Genomic DNA, 15,729 nt, shown 5'->3' on the forward strand with positions numbered 1-15,729 from the left:
ACAAAAATTTTCATAATGGATTAATTTTATTCATTTTTTAACAAAAAAATCTATTTTAAAATTGTGAAGCAAAAAATCACTATATTTTCATTCGATTTCCCACCCCTAGAGGTTGGGGTCATGAAAATTAACGAATGTATGTTATCTTACAATTCAAGAAGAAATAACACAAACTCCTGGATTTCCACCTTTATCCTCTCTGTTTCTTTGTTATTGCATAAGAAAAGCGTCACGAAGGCAAGACATTTTAATGTCGCCGAAGCATCGATCACTACCCAGCGTATATCTGAGGATATGACTGGCAGTGAAAATACGACACATCAAGGTTTACTGACCCAACCGCCACCAAACCGTCCTGAGCTTTGGAAGGTCTTTTTCTGGAGGCCATGGGTAGGATTAGTGGAACTAGTTTACATACGAGTTATTAATCATGTCTGAGGACATCTATAAATAATCCATTACATTATTATTGGAAATCATGACTTATGGAGCACGACTGGAATCAACCGGACTGAACGATTTCTTAAAAAACAAGTAAAGAAAGTTTTTCTAGGAAGGTTTAGACTTTGATAAAGACCAAATATTCAGTTTGAAGTTTGTTAGAAATCAATAAACTCATTATTTTACATTAATAAAATAAATCCCTGCAGCTATTTCTTCTCCTAAATCTTGTGTTTATCTTCCTGCAAAGTTTGCAGCATAAATCATGCAGACCGGAAACCAAAGCAGGGAGAACTCACCAGGTAGAAAGGATCCCAGACATGAACACAAGCTCTCTGCCGCCTCGACATGGCTGCCTTAACGCTGGTAGAGCCCAGAGCGGTGGAGCTACCTGCGCTGCGGTCTGCCGGTTGAATGTGGAAAGTTGTGCTGCTCTTCCCGTACCCTCCACATTCAGCTCTAGTTGGCAAATAGCTGAGATCAGAAGCAGCTGAGGTCAACTGGGCTGAATGAACTGGGATGCAGGGAGGGTGGGAGCCGGCTGGGACGGCAGAAGGTCAGGATGTCGGAGGCCAGAAGATGGAGACCATTTATAGAAGTAGATGCCTTTATTTTTCCAGTTTCAGAAAAGCAGCATGAGGCTGTGTAAGACGCCAACAGAGAGAAGACGGCTTCCTTTACTACGAGGCGCTAACCGCTCTTAATTAGACTGGAAGCGACCAACGTTACGCAATCAAAGGCAAGCCATGCGAAGCAAACAGCTTCAAGTGCATTTCAAGCTAAATTGCCTGTGATGCTACCTCGCCGGAGTCAAGCTGATCCCAGAACTGATGTCTGAACAAGCAAGGAAGCTGCTAACACCTAAAGAATCCTTCAGAAATGTCCCAAAGCTGCTGCATTTTAATCAGCCTGGCAGGTAAAAGAGCGTGAACTGACCCGGTTCCTGACACGGCTCGTGGTCAGAAAGCCGGTTTTGCTCCTCCATTACGTTCCCGGATGGCTTTACCACACACTGCCGACAGCATGCAGGCCCACGTGAAGGTTTTACTGCTGCATTCGCATGTTTTCATACATGAGCATACAGCCTGCAGCTTTGGACTGGTTCCTGAAACCGGAGCAACAAGCTGGAAGATTCTGTTCAAACACATCATGCAGCCATAAACCCAGACACTGGCTGAAAACCAAAGTCCAGGCCTGAAACAGAAGTTCCCAACGCCTCCCTCCCCTCCAGCAAGCCAGAACAACATCCAAACCTTTATTTACACCCCTTTCCACAACAGTCACACTTCTAGCTATGAACACGTCTTTTATTATTCTACTCTTTATTTATTCACTTCATTTTACTTATTTTACTATCAGTGTTTGGTTTTCATGATTTTATTTAGATTTGGACTTGTTGAAATAAAATTTTATGCTTTGTTTTGTACAAAAAAACAGAATGAAAAGGAGAGACGTTATAAAAAATGCTCTCAAGGCTGGAAAATAAAAAGATCCTGTCATAGAACTTGTCAACTTTGGAAAGAAATGCTGTAAATGGAGAGCTACAAATCCCACAAAGTGTGCATGTTTCTGTGTAGATAAAACAAATTTCTCTTATTACAGAACATACAAAATAAAATTAAAACTGAGATATTTCAGTATTTCATTAAAAAAAATCGGAGCCTGTCTCAAAATCAACGGCAGATAAATGTCCCAAAAAGGTTGCAACAGGAGCAAGAAATGGCTTGAAAAGTAAGTGGTACTAAAGATAAAACAGCTGGAGGAAGATGCTGGACGTAATCAGGTTAAACGTCAACAAAAAACATCGCAACTTAAGCCTCGTTTTTACCAACGGGTCAGGACGTTTAGCTGGAGCGCTGCTGCGTTCCTACAGCTAACTATAACCCTTCCACAGAGTATCAACTGGATGCCTAAGCTACGTAGTAGAGGTGGGAAAATCGAATCGAAAAATCAAACATAGGGATTTTTTTGCTTCACAATTTTAAAATCCATTGTTTTGTTAAAAAAAAAAAAAAAAGGTTTTTTTTTTAGATTAATGGAAATAATCCATTATAAAATTTTTGTAATTTTTTAAATTGTTTTATTGAGTCTTCTTCTGTTTTACGAGTTTTCTTGGGCATTATAGCAGCAGAATGATGATCGGGACACTGTGTTGTTCTTTCCTCATTGAAATCAAGAAAAATAACGAGCAAAATAAAGTTTTGTACATATTTTGTTGTTTTTAATCTACAAAAATCAGAGATATGAGAATTGCAATTTAAATATAATTGGCACCCAAAAAATTGGAATCGAATCGGGACAAAGGATATCGTCACAGCCCGACTACGTAGCATAACGCCATCGCAGCGAGACGCCTTCCTAAAAATAAAACCATCTAGGGTCTCGTCGAACGTCCACGTAACGGCACTTCATAACACCATTTTAAGATAAAAGAAACAAGGAGCCATTCCTGCTTTGTTTTCCAACCAAGTCGCGCCGAAAAATACGTTTCTTTTTTTCAACCAATCAAAGCACTGCAGTGTGTCAAGCCCCGCCCTTTTAGGTGGGATCAGTTAAACTGGTCACCCAATGGAAGAATCCCAAACATCCCAGTGTTGGCATGTTGAAAGGCAAAACAAAACAACCTGCCCCAACCTGCTGGCGGAAAAAAGGCTCTTCAGAGGTTTAAACTGATAAAAACCTGCGTCTACAAACTGTGGCGCAAATTCACAACAATTTTCTTTCATGTAAATTTCACAGACCATGAATATCGTATAAACCGCAGCAAATAATACCAATAAATAAATAAATCTGTGGATTCTGGAGACATCTCTGTGATGGAGATGAAAATAAATGTTGGATGCTTGGTAACTTATTTATGTTATTAATATTTAAATCTTCTGTCACGAAAGCAGTGGAGATGTGGTGTGGACCCAAACGCGGAGATGAGGGAACAGGGATGCAGGTTCAAGACTGATTTATTTTTAACCCAGGAAACTAAGAACAGACAAACTAACTGAGGTACAAAATGATCCAGCAAACAATGAGTGAACATGAGTGGTATAAATACACAGGAAAAACCGAACGAGAAACAGGTGAAACAAATGAACTAAATGAACCCAGGTGAACCAAATCAATGAACAGGAAATCTAAGAAGCTAACCAAGAACCAAGACAGGAAAAACTACAAAATAAAACAGGAAGCCCAAAAACAAAGCACAGAAAAACCCAAATCATGACAGTACCCCCCCCTCAAGGGCCGGCCACCAGACGGCCCAAAAAGGTCAGAGTCCAGACACGGGTGGGAGGAGGGGGCCCGGAGGAGGGACCAAGGGAAAAAACAAAGTGCAGGGGCACAGGGCCGGGGGAAGAATCCAAACGGCCCAGCTCAGGAAACAGTCTGGGGGCAGCCTCGGCTCTGGAGGACGGCCGGGAGGCCCAGACGACGGGGGCAGCCTCGGCTCTGGAGGACGGCCGGGGGGCCCAGACGACGGGGGCAGGCCTGGCTTAGGATCCCTCATGTTGGACACTGGAGGCGGAGGAGAAGGAGCGACCTCCTCGCCGGACACTGGAGACGGAGGAGAAGGAGCGACCTCCTCGCCGGACACTGGAGACGGAGGAGAAGGAGCGACCTCCTCGCCGGACACTGGAGACGGAGGAGAAGGAGCGACCTCCTCGCCGGACACTGGAGACGGAGGAGAAGGAGCGACCTCCTCGCCGGACACTGGAGACGGAGGAGAAGGAGCGACCTCCTCGCCGGACACTGGAGACGGAGGAGAAGGAGCGACCTCCTCGCCGGACACTGGAGACGGAGGAGAAGGAGCGACCTCCTCGCCGGACACTGGAGACGGAGGAGAAGGAGCGACCTCCTCGCCGGACACTGGAGACGGAGGAGAAGGAGCGACCTCCTCGCCGGACACTGGAGGCGGAGGAGAAGGAGCGACCTCCTCGCCGGACACTGGAGACGGAGGAGAAGGAGCGACCTCCTCGCCGGACACTGGAGACAGGGGAGAAGGAGCGACCTCCTCGCCGCACACTGGAGACGGAGGAGAAGGAGCGACCTCCTCGCCGGACACTGGAGGCGGAGGAGAAGGAGCGACCTCCTCGCCGGACACTGGAGACGGAGGAGAAGGAGCGACCTCCTCGCCGGACACTGGAGACGGAGGAGAAGGAGCGACCTCCTCGCCGGACACTGGAGACGGAGGAGAAGGAGCGACCTCCTCGCCGGACACTGGAGACGGAGGAGAAGGAGCGACCTCCTCGCCGGACACTGGAGACGGAGGAGAAGGAGCGACCTCCTCGCCGGACACTGGAGACGGAGGAGAAGGAGCGACCTCCTCGCCGGACACTGGAGACGGAGGAGAAGGAGCGACCTCCTCGCCGGACACTGGAGACGGGGGAGAAGGAGCGACCTCCTCGCCGCACACTGGAGACGGGGGAGAAGGAGCGACCTCCTCGCCGCACACTGGAGACGGGGGAGAAGGAGCGACCTCCTCGCCGCACACTGGAGACGGAGGAGAAGGAGCGACCTCCTCGCCGCACACTGGAGACGGGGGAGAAGGAGCGACCTCCTCGCCGCACACTGGAGACGGAGGAGAAGGAGCGACCTCCTCGCCGGACACTGGAGACGGGGGAGAAGGAGCGACCTCCTCGCCGCACACTGGAGACGGGGGAGAAGGAGCGACCTCCTCGCCGCACACTGGAGACGGGGGAGAAGGAGCGACCTCCTCGCCGCACACTGGAGACGGGGGAGAAGGAGCGACCTCCTCGCCGGACACTGGAGACGGAGGAGAAGGAGCGACCTCCTCGCCGGACACTGGAGACGGAGGAGAAGGAGCGACCTCCTCGCCGGACACTGGAGGCGGAGGAGAAGGAGCGACCTCCTCGCCGGACACTGGAGACGGAGGAGAAGGAGCGACCTCCTCGCCGGACACTGGAGACAGGGGAGAAGGAGCGACCTCCTCGCCGCACACTGGAGACGGAGGAGAAGGAGCGACCTCCTCGCCGGACACTGGAGGCGGAGGAGAAGGAGCGACCTCCTCGCCGGACACTGGAGACGGAGGAGAAGGAGCGACCTCCTCGCCGGACACTGGAGACAGGGGAGAAGGAGCGACCTCCTCGCCGGACACTGGAGACAGGGGAGAAGGAGCGACCTCCTCGCCGGACACTGGAGACAGAGGAGGAGGAGCGTCCCGACCTGGGACCCCCTCGGGAACTGGGGACAGAGGAGGAGCGTCCCGACCTGGGACCCCCTCGGGAACTGGGGACAGAGGAGGAGCGTCCCGACCTGGGACCCCCTCGGGAACTGGGGACAGAGGAGGAGCATCCCTCTCCTGGACCCCCTCGGGAACTCGGGACGGAGGAGGAGCATCCCAACCTGGGACCCCCTCAGGAACATGGGTCAGAGGAGGAGCGTCCATTTCCTGGACCCCCTCGGGAACTCGGGACACAGGAGGAGCGTCCATCTCCTGGACCCCCTCGGGAACTCGGGACAGAGGAGGAGCGTCCATCTCCTGGACCCCCTCGGGAACATGGGTCAAGGGAGGAGCGTCCCGTCCTGGGACCCCCTCGGGAACATGGAGCAAGGGAGGCGCGTCGTGTCCTGGGACCCCCTCGGGAACATGGAGCAAGGGAGAAGCGTCCCATCCTGGGACCCCCTCGGGAACATGGAGCAAGGGAGGCGCGTCCCATCCTGGGACCCCCTCGGGAACATGGAGCAAGGGAGAAGCGTCCCATCCTGGGACCCCCTCGGGAACATGGAGCAAGGGAGGAGCGTCCCGTCCTGGGACCCCCTCGGGAACATGGAGCAAGGGAGGCGCGTCCCGTCCTGGGACCCCCTCGGGAACATGGAGCAAGGGAGGCGCGTCCCGTCCTGGGACCCCCTCGGGAACATGGAGCAAGGGAGGCGCGTCCCGTCCTGGGACCCCCTCGGGAACATGGAGCAAGGGAGGCGCGTCCCGTCCTGGGACCCCCTCGGGAACATGGAGCAAGGGAGGCGCGTCCCGTCCTGGGACCCCCTCGGGAACATGGAGCAAGGGAGAAGCGTCCCATCCTGGGACCCCCTCGGGAACATGGAGCAAGGGAGAAGCGTCCCATCCTGGGACCCCCTCGGGAACATGGAGCAAGGGATGTGGACGAGCTCTGGGCGCTGGCGTGGGAGCCTGCAGCGCCGGAGACGTGGACCAGGGCGGGGACACTGGAGACGTGGGCCTTGGAGCAGGCGGGGACACTGGAGACGTGGGCCTCGGAGCAGGCGGGGACACTGGAGACGTGGGCCTTGGAGCAGGCGGGGACACTGGAGACGTGGGCCTCGGAGCAGGCGGGGACACTGGAGACGTGGGCCTCGGAGCAGGCGGGGACACTGGGGACGTGGGCCTCGGAGCAGGCGGGGACACTGGAGACGTGGGCCTCGGAGCAGGCGGGGACACTGGGGACGTGGGACTCGGAGCAGGCGGGGACACTGGAGACGTGGGCCTCGGAGCAGGCGGGGACACTGGGGACGTGGGACTCGGAGCAGGCGGGGACACTGGAGACGTGGGACTCGGAGCAGGCGGGGACACTGGAGACGTGGGACTCGGAGCAGGCGGGGACACTGGGGACGTGGGACTCGGAGCAGGCGGGGACACTGGAGACGTGGGACTCGGAGCAGGCGGGGACACTGGAGACGTGGGACTCGGAGCAGGCGGGGACACTGGGGACGTGGGACTCGGAGCAGGCGGGGACACTGGAGACGTGGGCCTCGGAGCAGGAGGCAAAGGGGAGCAATGTTGTTTGCAGTCCCGCCTCCTCCTGGCCATCCCAGCAGTCCATTTAAGCCCTAGCGATGGAGGAGACCAAATAGCCAATCTGGACCCCCAGTATGGATTGGGTGCTGGCTTACCCTGGCTTGGAGAGTTCATAGCAGCCCGTCTGCAGAAGAAAAATTACTCCATCATATGGGGTAATTTTCTCCGCTGGGTCCGCGTCTGGCTGGATCATTCTGTCACGAAAAGCAGTGAAGATGTGGTGTGGACCCAAACGCGGAGACGAGGGAGCAGGGATGCAGGTTCAAGACTGATTTATTTTTAACCCAGGAAACTAAGAACAGACAAACTAACTGAGGTACAAAATGATCCAGCAAACAATGAGTGATCATGAATGGTATAAATACACAGGAAAAACCGAACGAGAAACAGGTGAAACAAATGAACTAAATGAACCCAGGTGAACCAAATCAATGAACAGGAAATCTAAGAAGCTAACCAAGAACCAAGACAGGAAAAACTACAAAATAAAACAGGAAGCCCAAAAACAAAGCACAGAAAAACCCAAATCATGACATCTTCACATTTTCTTTTCTCCACACGTCTGAAAAGAAGAACGAAGACGTAAAATCCCTTTTGGCTATTATTACTAGTACTAGTTACAGCTTTGGAAACACGGTGACTCAACAGCTGTGTTTCCATTATTATGTTTTCAGGCCAAAAGGCGCAGCCTCAACCACGGAGTATATTTCTGTGCCCAAAGCGCACCGCGTTATTTGGAGCATGCTAAATCAAAGAAACAAAGCAAAACAATGAATTTGGTTGAACTTTATTCAACTACGGTACAACAGCTGGGCAATTTCGCCATCAAGCATGGCGGGTTCTCTCTCATCGTCGGAGTCTCGGTGCTGGGCGGCTGCTCGCCAATGATACCGGCTTTTACGAAAGCTCGGACAACAGTGAAAGTTGATACTGATATCTTAGCTCAGGGATCCATGCACATATAGTGGCGTAACTCGCTCGACGCCGCTTCTCAGTCTTCGTAAAGGTGAGGTCGCAGCCTCTCATCCATCGCTCCCATGACGCTCGCCACTTCACTTTAAACGTTTACACCAACGTCCAGTGGTTGGAGTTCTTTTCTTTATCCTTCTGGAATGATGGCAGGCTCCATTTGCTTCCCTTGATTTTTCCGTTTTAAAAGCGCAACGTCAGTTTTTTCGGAAAATGAAAGGCTTTTAAGTGTGTCTTATGGTGCGGAAAATACGGTACTTCAAAAACTGAACAAAGCCAATAAAAAACTGGTAATGGAAACACCTACATTTACAAAAACCTCTCAATATCACTGACAAGTTTCTACGCTTCGGGTGTAAGAAAAAATATTGACATTTCAAAATATTGCCATGTTTAAAAGCACTGTATCGATTTTATCAAACAACTGATCTTTACTAATGAGGCAGATTTTCATTTCTTTATTGATCTTGTACATAAAGATCAGTGTTTTATTTATCCTACAATGAAATGTAGATTTTCTGTTCTTATTCTGTAAGTTTATGCCAAACATGCAACAGTGTCTAGTGTTTACTGCTATAAAAGAAAAATTGTCATATATTGTTGTGCTTATCGTGTCATGATATATTGCAATATATCGTATTGTGGCCAGTATTGTGATTCATATCGTATCACCAGATTCTTGCCAAGACACAATCATAATCACAAATAAACAAGCTCTTCTTCTGTAAATGTCATGAGGCTCTGCAGAGAGCCATGAGAACCTTCCCTGCTGGGTTGTGAGGGCATCCCTGCCTTCAGGGATGTGTTTCTCCATCAGAACCCTGATTTAGTCCAGGAACGAGCACATCGCCAAACCGCCACACTCAAAGATGAACATAAAGGATTTGAGCTGAGACTTGCTCTCAGTTGAATCGGTGGTTCTGATTGCACAAACTAAAGCTAAAGCCTCCCTGATCTGCAGGCCACAGCATGAATAAGACATGAGGGGTGGCTGCGCTGTGTGGCAAATCCTGCCGTATGTTAAAATTAGACACAACACATGAACAGTCTGCCAACAAGTCATGCCACGAAAGAAACTAAGAGCCAAGTAGGTCAGTATTTCTCTGTGTTTGTCATGTTTTCCTTTCAGCAAGTTCTGCAAAACGCTTAATGAGAGTCGTCTGCCTGAGACAACGGGTCACTTATGAGTAAGCCGAAGTGCCGTGTGTTGCTGCATTGTAGGAATAGCATCCAGTTAAAGCTCCGTGTGTTGCTTAGCTCAAGGAATAGCATTCAGTTAAAGCTCCGTGTGTTGCTAAGCTAAAGGAATAGCATTCAGTTAAAGCTCTGTGTGTTGCTAAGCTAAAGGAATAGCATTCAGTTAAAGCTCCGTGTGTTGCTGCATTGTAGGAATAGCATCCAGTTAAAGCTCCGTGTGTTGCTTAGCTCAAGGAATAGCATTCAGTTAAAGCTCCGTGTGTTGCTAAGCTAAAGGAATAGCATTCAGTTAAAGCTCCGTGTGTTGCTTAGCTCAAGGAATAGCATTCAGTTAAAGCTCTGTGTGTTGCTTAGCTCAAGGAATAGCATCCAGTTAAAGCTCCGTGTGTTGCTTAGCTCAAGGAATAGCATTCAGTTAAAGCTCCGTGTGTTGCTAAGCTAAAGGAATAGCATTCAGTTAAAGCTCCGTGTGTTGCTGCATTGTAGGAATAGCATCCAGTTAAAGCTCCGTGTGTTGCTTAGCTCAAGGAATAGCATTCAGTTAAAGCTCCGTGTGTTGCTAAGCTAAAGGAATAGCATTCAGTTAAAGCTCCGTGTGTTGCTGCATTGTAGGAATAGCATCCAGTTAAAGCTCCGTGTGTTGCTTAGCTCAAGGAATAGCATTCAGTTAAAGCTCCGTGTGTTGCTAAGCTAAAGGAATAGCATTCAGTTAAAGCTCCGTGTGTTGCTAAGCTAAAGGAATAGCATTCAGTTAAAGCTCCGTGTGTTGCTAAGCTAAAGGAATAGCACTCAGTTAAAGCTCCGTGTGTTTCTAAGCTAAAGGAATAGCATTCAGTTAAAGCTCCGTGTGTTGCTAAGCTAAAGGAATAGCACTCAGTTAAAGCTCCGTGTGTTGCTAAGCTAAAGGAATAGCACTCAGTTAAAGCTCAGTGTGTTGCTTAGCTAAAGGAATAGCATTCAGTTAAAGCTCCGTGTGTTGCTTAGCTAAAGGAATAGCATTCAGTTAAAGCTCCGTGTGTTGCTAAGCTAAAGGAAGAGCATCCAGTTAAAGCTCCGTGTGTTGCTGCATTGTAGGAATAGCATCCAGTTAAAGCTCCGTGTGTTGCTAAGCTAAAGGAATAGCACTCAGTTAAAGCTCAGTGTGTTGCTTAGCTAAAGGAATAGCACTCAGTTAAAGCTCAGTGTGTTGCTTAGCTAAAGGAATAGCACTCAGTTAAAGCTCCGTGTGTTGCTTAGCTAAAGGAATAGCACTCAGTTAAAGCTCAGTGTGTTGCTAAGCTAAAGGAATAGCATTCAGTTAAAGCTCCGTGTGTTGCTGCATTGTAGGAATAGCATCCAGTTAAAGCTCAGTGTGTTGCTTAGCTAAAGGAATAGCATTCAGTTAAAGCTCCGTGTGTTGCTTAGCTAAAGGAATAGCATTCAGTTAAAGCTCCGTGTGTTGCTAAGCTAAAGGAAGAGCATCCAGTTAAAGCTTCATGTGTTCCGCATTAGCTAACCATGAACTGAAACATTTTGTTGAGTTGTAATTGAACCAAATCGTGAGGTACCTCCATTGGCAGACCTGTAATTGTAGATTGTTTAATACGTTGGGTTTTCAGTAGTTTTAGCATAGTTAATCAGTAGTTTAGCATAGTTATTAGCTGGTTTTGCCGTGTTTGTTCTGGTTTGTTTAGTAGGCGTGGGTCGATTCACTATTTAATCAATTCATCTTGATGCAACACGCAACAATTCTATTACGATTCGTAAATGTTCAAAAATAATTTTTCATAACAACTAATGACAGAAACGCAGATGTGAAGTGAGGCAGGAACATAGACTGTATATAAAAGATGGGCGGAGCCTCTGTGACATCACCTGTAGGTTTCTGAAGAGCTGAATTAAAGCTCGGTGGGCGGTTCCTACCATCGCCATCTTGGCTGGGGCATTCCTGTCGTCTCACCCAGAAAATACAAATATGGGCAAAGAGGTGGAGCTGAGAGGGGGGCTGTGAGAGTCATGGTGGATGATTGACATCGAGCGAACTCCGAGTTTTCTGTAGCTAAGAGCTAACCAAGCTAACCTGGAGATAACAGGAGCTAAAGAGCCAATGGAGGTAAGCGGGCTAAAGTTAAGTCACGTTGTTAACCGGCTAAAAACCGCGGTTGTTCTACGTTCTTCTGACTTGAAGCAGGAGATCGGGTACATGTCAATCAAAAGGACACGTCCCTAAATATGCCGAACTTTGAGATTAAATTACTTTTAAACGGGTGAGTTAGAAAAAAAATCACTCCCACCACAGTTGTTATGAAGGTAAACCTGACCTATTAAACCTAAAATGGATTTTTGAACCAGGCTGTAAGCGTGTTTATTTCTGCTGTAAACATGTTTATTCCTGCTGTAAACATGTTTATTTCTGCTGTGAAGTTGGTCTTTTTAACATGGGAGTCTATGGGGATTTGCTCTGTTTTGCAGCCCCTAGTGGATGAAGGGGGAACTGCAGTTTTATGCACGTCTCCACAGGCATCACTTTTAACCGCCGAAGGCTCTGTCCATATTTCACAGACAGTCTATGGGCAGGAAGGTAAAAGTTGCCACCTGGACACTTTTGGTCGACGGACCGGAAGTCCGTCCCACTAAACTGTCCAAGAAGCTAGCAGCTAGCCTTACAGCTAATGTTTCTGAGAGTGAGATTTCCTCATTGGGTCTGAAGGCAGAGTTTGGAAACATTCTGGTTTTTATGGACACGGAGAACAGACGAGACCTGGACAAGACTTCCTACATATGGAGGCTGCTTAAAGCCAAAATAAAATCAAATATTAAAAGTACAAACATACGACAGCAGCTCCGTTCCAGCCCAGCTAGTTGTTGCTAGCTGTTGCTAACACATTCCTCCTGTCGATTCCTTGGAAACATGTAAAGACAATATGAAAATTATGTTTGATGAAGAAAAAAAAAACTAATTTGACCAAAAAAAATGCATGAAAAAGGCTTTAATAATTAAATCGTAGCACTCCTTATTGTAGTCAATTAGAATAATGAGACATTAAGTCGTTTATTTAGTTTAGTTTACATCACGGTATGTTAGATAGGTATTCACACCATGAGTTGGAGGAAATACTCACTTAGACCTTACAGGACAGACAGTACTTGGACAATCTAAAATCTGCACATAAAAATAGAATTAAAACGTAAAGAAATTGATATAGTTCCAATACACGATTGACTATTTAATGTCTGTTTACTTCGAGCCATTTCATGTTTATTTACCCAGGGATATAAAGGAAGAAAATGTCCATGTAAGGATTTCATTTGCTTTGTATTGGAGTTTAAATCAGTGAAACAAAAACCACTTTGTACTTTGCTCCTAAGAGAAAGATTATTGTATTAATGTAAAAAATCATTTTCTTTATTTTTGTACATTTAAAATATTAAATGCTAAGTTTAGTTGTGATAAAAAATTCAGATTTTTGTGATTTAAAAAAAAACATCTGCCATAATTTCAACACTTTTATAAGTTATTATTAATCTTTGACTCAAAAACGGACAACTATGCACAAACAAGGCCGTTTGCGTACAGGTGAAGCATTTTAGAGCAGATTTTAAAGGGATGAACCTCATCGGCGGACAGTCAGACACCAAAATCCCATTTCCAGCAATGATGACACAGAAAGGAAAGTGACTCGTGAGGATTACTGTTCAGTTTGTTTGCACAGATTTTCTCTCTGCGTGTCAGTTTCTGCTTTCAGAATCAGGTCATTTAGCGCTTACACAAATCTGAGCTCAACAGAAACCACGGCACGTTGTTGAATTTATCAGCTCATCAAAAACTCCTTCAAACGCCAAAATGACTCAAGTTGTCGACTGAACCCTACAGATCATAAAAACAGACAGAAAAGAACCAAGAAACGATCTGCTTGTTGCTTTTTATCTTTTGCAGTGACTGTAAGAGCTCAGCGCGATCTGATCAACCTGTCTGATACCTGATCAGGCTTTTATCTGGATTCAGAGATAAACAAACCTTGTCTGGCATGTAGCAGGTAGATCCTGTAAATTCAGCCAATCAGACACTAAAAGATGTTTAGTTTCCTACCTTATATTTCTCCTGTATAAAATATTCCCTCACATAATCCATATTTTGATGCATGTGCAGGCGTCCGAGTTAGCATGATTCCTCAGGGCAGCCCGAGACGTGATTGGCTGACGGTGAAAAGCAGCTTCTGCTGTTAAAGCTTGGCCTGGTCCATTTCAGAGGGGACCGCCTCCTCACCCGGCTCCTCTCATTGGCTCACAGTTTGGGTTTCATTAAAAACATCTAGAAAACAAAGCTGTTCGGTCCAACCAGGCGGCTTGTTGCATTGTTTCTTCTTGCAGATATTTATCCGAAAATATCATCCAGAAAGAGAGCTCCCAGACCCCACCAGTAAGTGGACCCGTCCTTCTGGCTTCTGCCCTCTAATACCAGATGGCCCGTCTCAGCCAGGCCGATGAAAACTATCACCAGTCCGACTGGTATTGGGCTGATAAATCTCTCTAAATCCCCTGTAAATCAGACTAGCCTAGTTACCCCCCCATTCAGCAGCGTATTTAGCTTGGAGGGGATGCCATGGCAACGGGACGTACGGTGAAGGAGAGAGTAATTCTGACTGGTTTCCCAGAAAAATTTGGTTAATGATCAATCATTATCACAACAGGCCGGGTCTTCATTGAGCCCCAAGCTAAATGTTATTCGTGCCGACCATTTACAAAAAAAACCAACTACTAACTATAAAGACAGCTAACGCTCATTGTCATGACCTCGCTCAGGGTTGAAGGACAGAAATAAAAGTGTTTTTAAAACAAGATTTAAGGTTTTGGACCCAGAACAGAAAAAAAAAACGCCTCTGGATTTCCCTTGTTTCCTTGGAAACGCAAGCAATTTCCGATCAGCTGACATTAAAATATTTCAAACAGAAATAAAGCACCACCAGCAGCTGTAAAATCAACTCCACACAGACTCAGCTAATCACAGATCAGAAATGAGATGCACCATTCTTCCCTTTCTCATTGGGGTGGCGCAGCAGCGGGGCCAGGGCACCCCGCTCATGAGCAGCGGCCCTGGGGGAGCTCTTACCTGGACCTGCTCGCCCCGGACGGACGAGTCACCCAGCAGCGGCTCTACAGGCGGCGTGTTGATCGTGACAGACTTTTCCGAGCGGCTATCTTTGCTTCGCGACTTGTGACGGTCCCGGCTTCGCTCCCTGAAAGACAAGAATCGTGTTTAGTGTGATAAAACAAGGGCGAAGGGGGGTGGGGGAGGTGGAGGGGTCGAAAACAAAGTTTTATACCCTGATTGTCTCCTAAAGCTAAAGATAGAAAATGTTTATGAAACAAATAGTGACACCAGGCTTCATGAATATACCAAGACCCGATAAATCCCATTGAACTTGACCCCATATGGAGCCGGCCTACTGCACCATATGCCACCACCATTAACCAGCCGTAATCCTGCTGGAGCAGGAGCTTCAGGTAACCCCATCCCCAGACCAGTACCCCCCCCAGCCGCATGGCACAATGCCGTCTCTGCAGTTCCATTAGCAGAGCTCAGTTAATCCCTCATCCACCTCCGTCCCCCCCAACCTGGACACAGCTAATAGATTCAGCAGAACGGAAGCAAAAATTGTGTTTTTAGTCTCTGTTTCCAACCTCGCTTCACGATAATGAGCGATATGAAACTCAGCAGGGTATCAGGAGGATTTCAATTACATTTCAGGGTGAATCTGAGGTTTGGTGAAGATTTCTTATCAATCTGAGCAGTTGGGTTGCTGCTCTGATTGTTGCCGTCTATAATCTGATCTTTAGTTATTATTAACATTGTTTGCTTAAATTTTCAAAGTCTGACAGTAAAATTATGTTATATGATGTTATATGTCTAACATCATCATAATTATTCATTCATTCATTTTCCAAACTGCTTAATCCAATTCAGGGTCGTGGGGAAGCTGGAGCCTATCCCTGCAGTCTCTGGGCGAAAGGCAGGGTACACCCTGGACAGCTCGCCAGTCCATCGCAGGGATAATTATTATCATTTATTAATAATAAAATAGAAATATGAGGTAGTCTTTACCACGTATTTGAATGAAAAATGAATAAAAACTCAAACAACAGGATAGTTTGGATAGTTTTAAATATTGCAAAACCAAATTATAAAAAATAAGAAAAACTGTTAATGGAAAAGTCACTCAAATGTCATGTGACCTGCTCATTTCAAGTAACAATTGCATCATATTCATGAATAGATGAGGAGACCGAAAACTTTCCTCCATTTTCCAAACTGCTCAGTCCAATTAAGGGTCGCAGGGAAGCTGTAGTCAATCCCAGCAATCACTGGGCGAAAGGCAGGG

General features: G+C 47.4%; 1 protein-coding gene across 3 annotated transcripts in view; it reads right to left on the bottom strand.

Moving 5' to 3' along the window:
• LOC306773992 (vang-like protein 1) overlaps positions 1 to 15,729 on the bottom strand; it is an 85,967-nt gene that overhangs the window by 40,114 nt on the left and 30,124 nt on the right. For all 3 annotated transcript variants that reach the window (XM_079263956.1, XM_079263954.1, XM_079263955.1), the window contains one exon: positions 14,460 to 14,586. In XM_079263956.1, the coding sequence (XP_079120082.1) occupies positions 14,460 to 14,586 (127 nt within the window). The remainder of the gene's footprint in view (positions 1 to 14,459; positions 14,587 to 15,729) is intronic.

The sequence above is a fragment of the Telmatherina bonti genome, assembly GCF_933228915.1.
Source record: "Telmatherina bonti genome assembly, chromosome: 24".
In the NCBI taxonomy this organism is placed as follows: Eukaryota; Metazoa; Chordata; class Actinopteri; order Atheriniformes; family Telmatherinidae; genus Telmatherina; species Telmatherina bonti.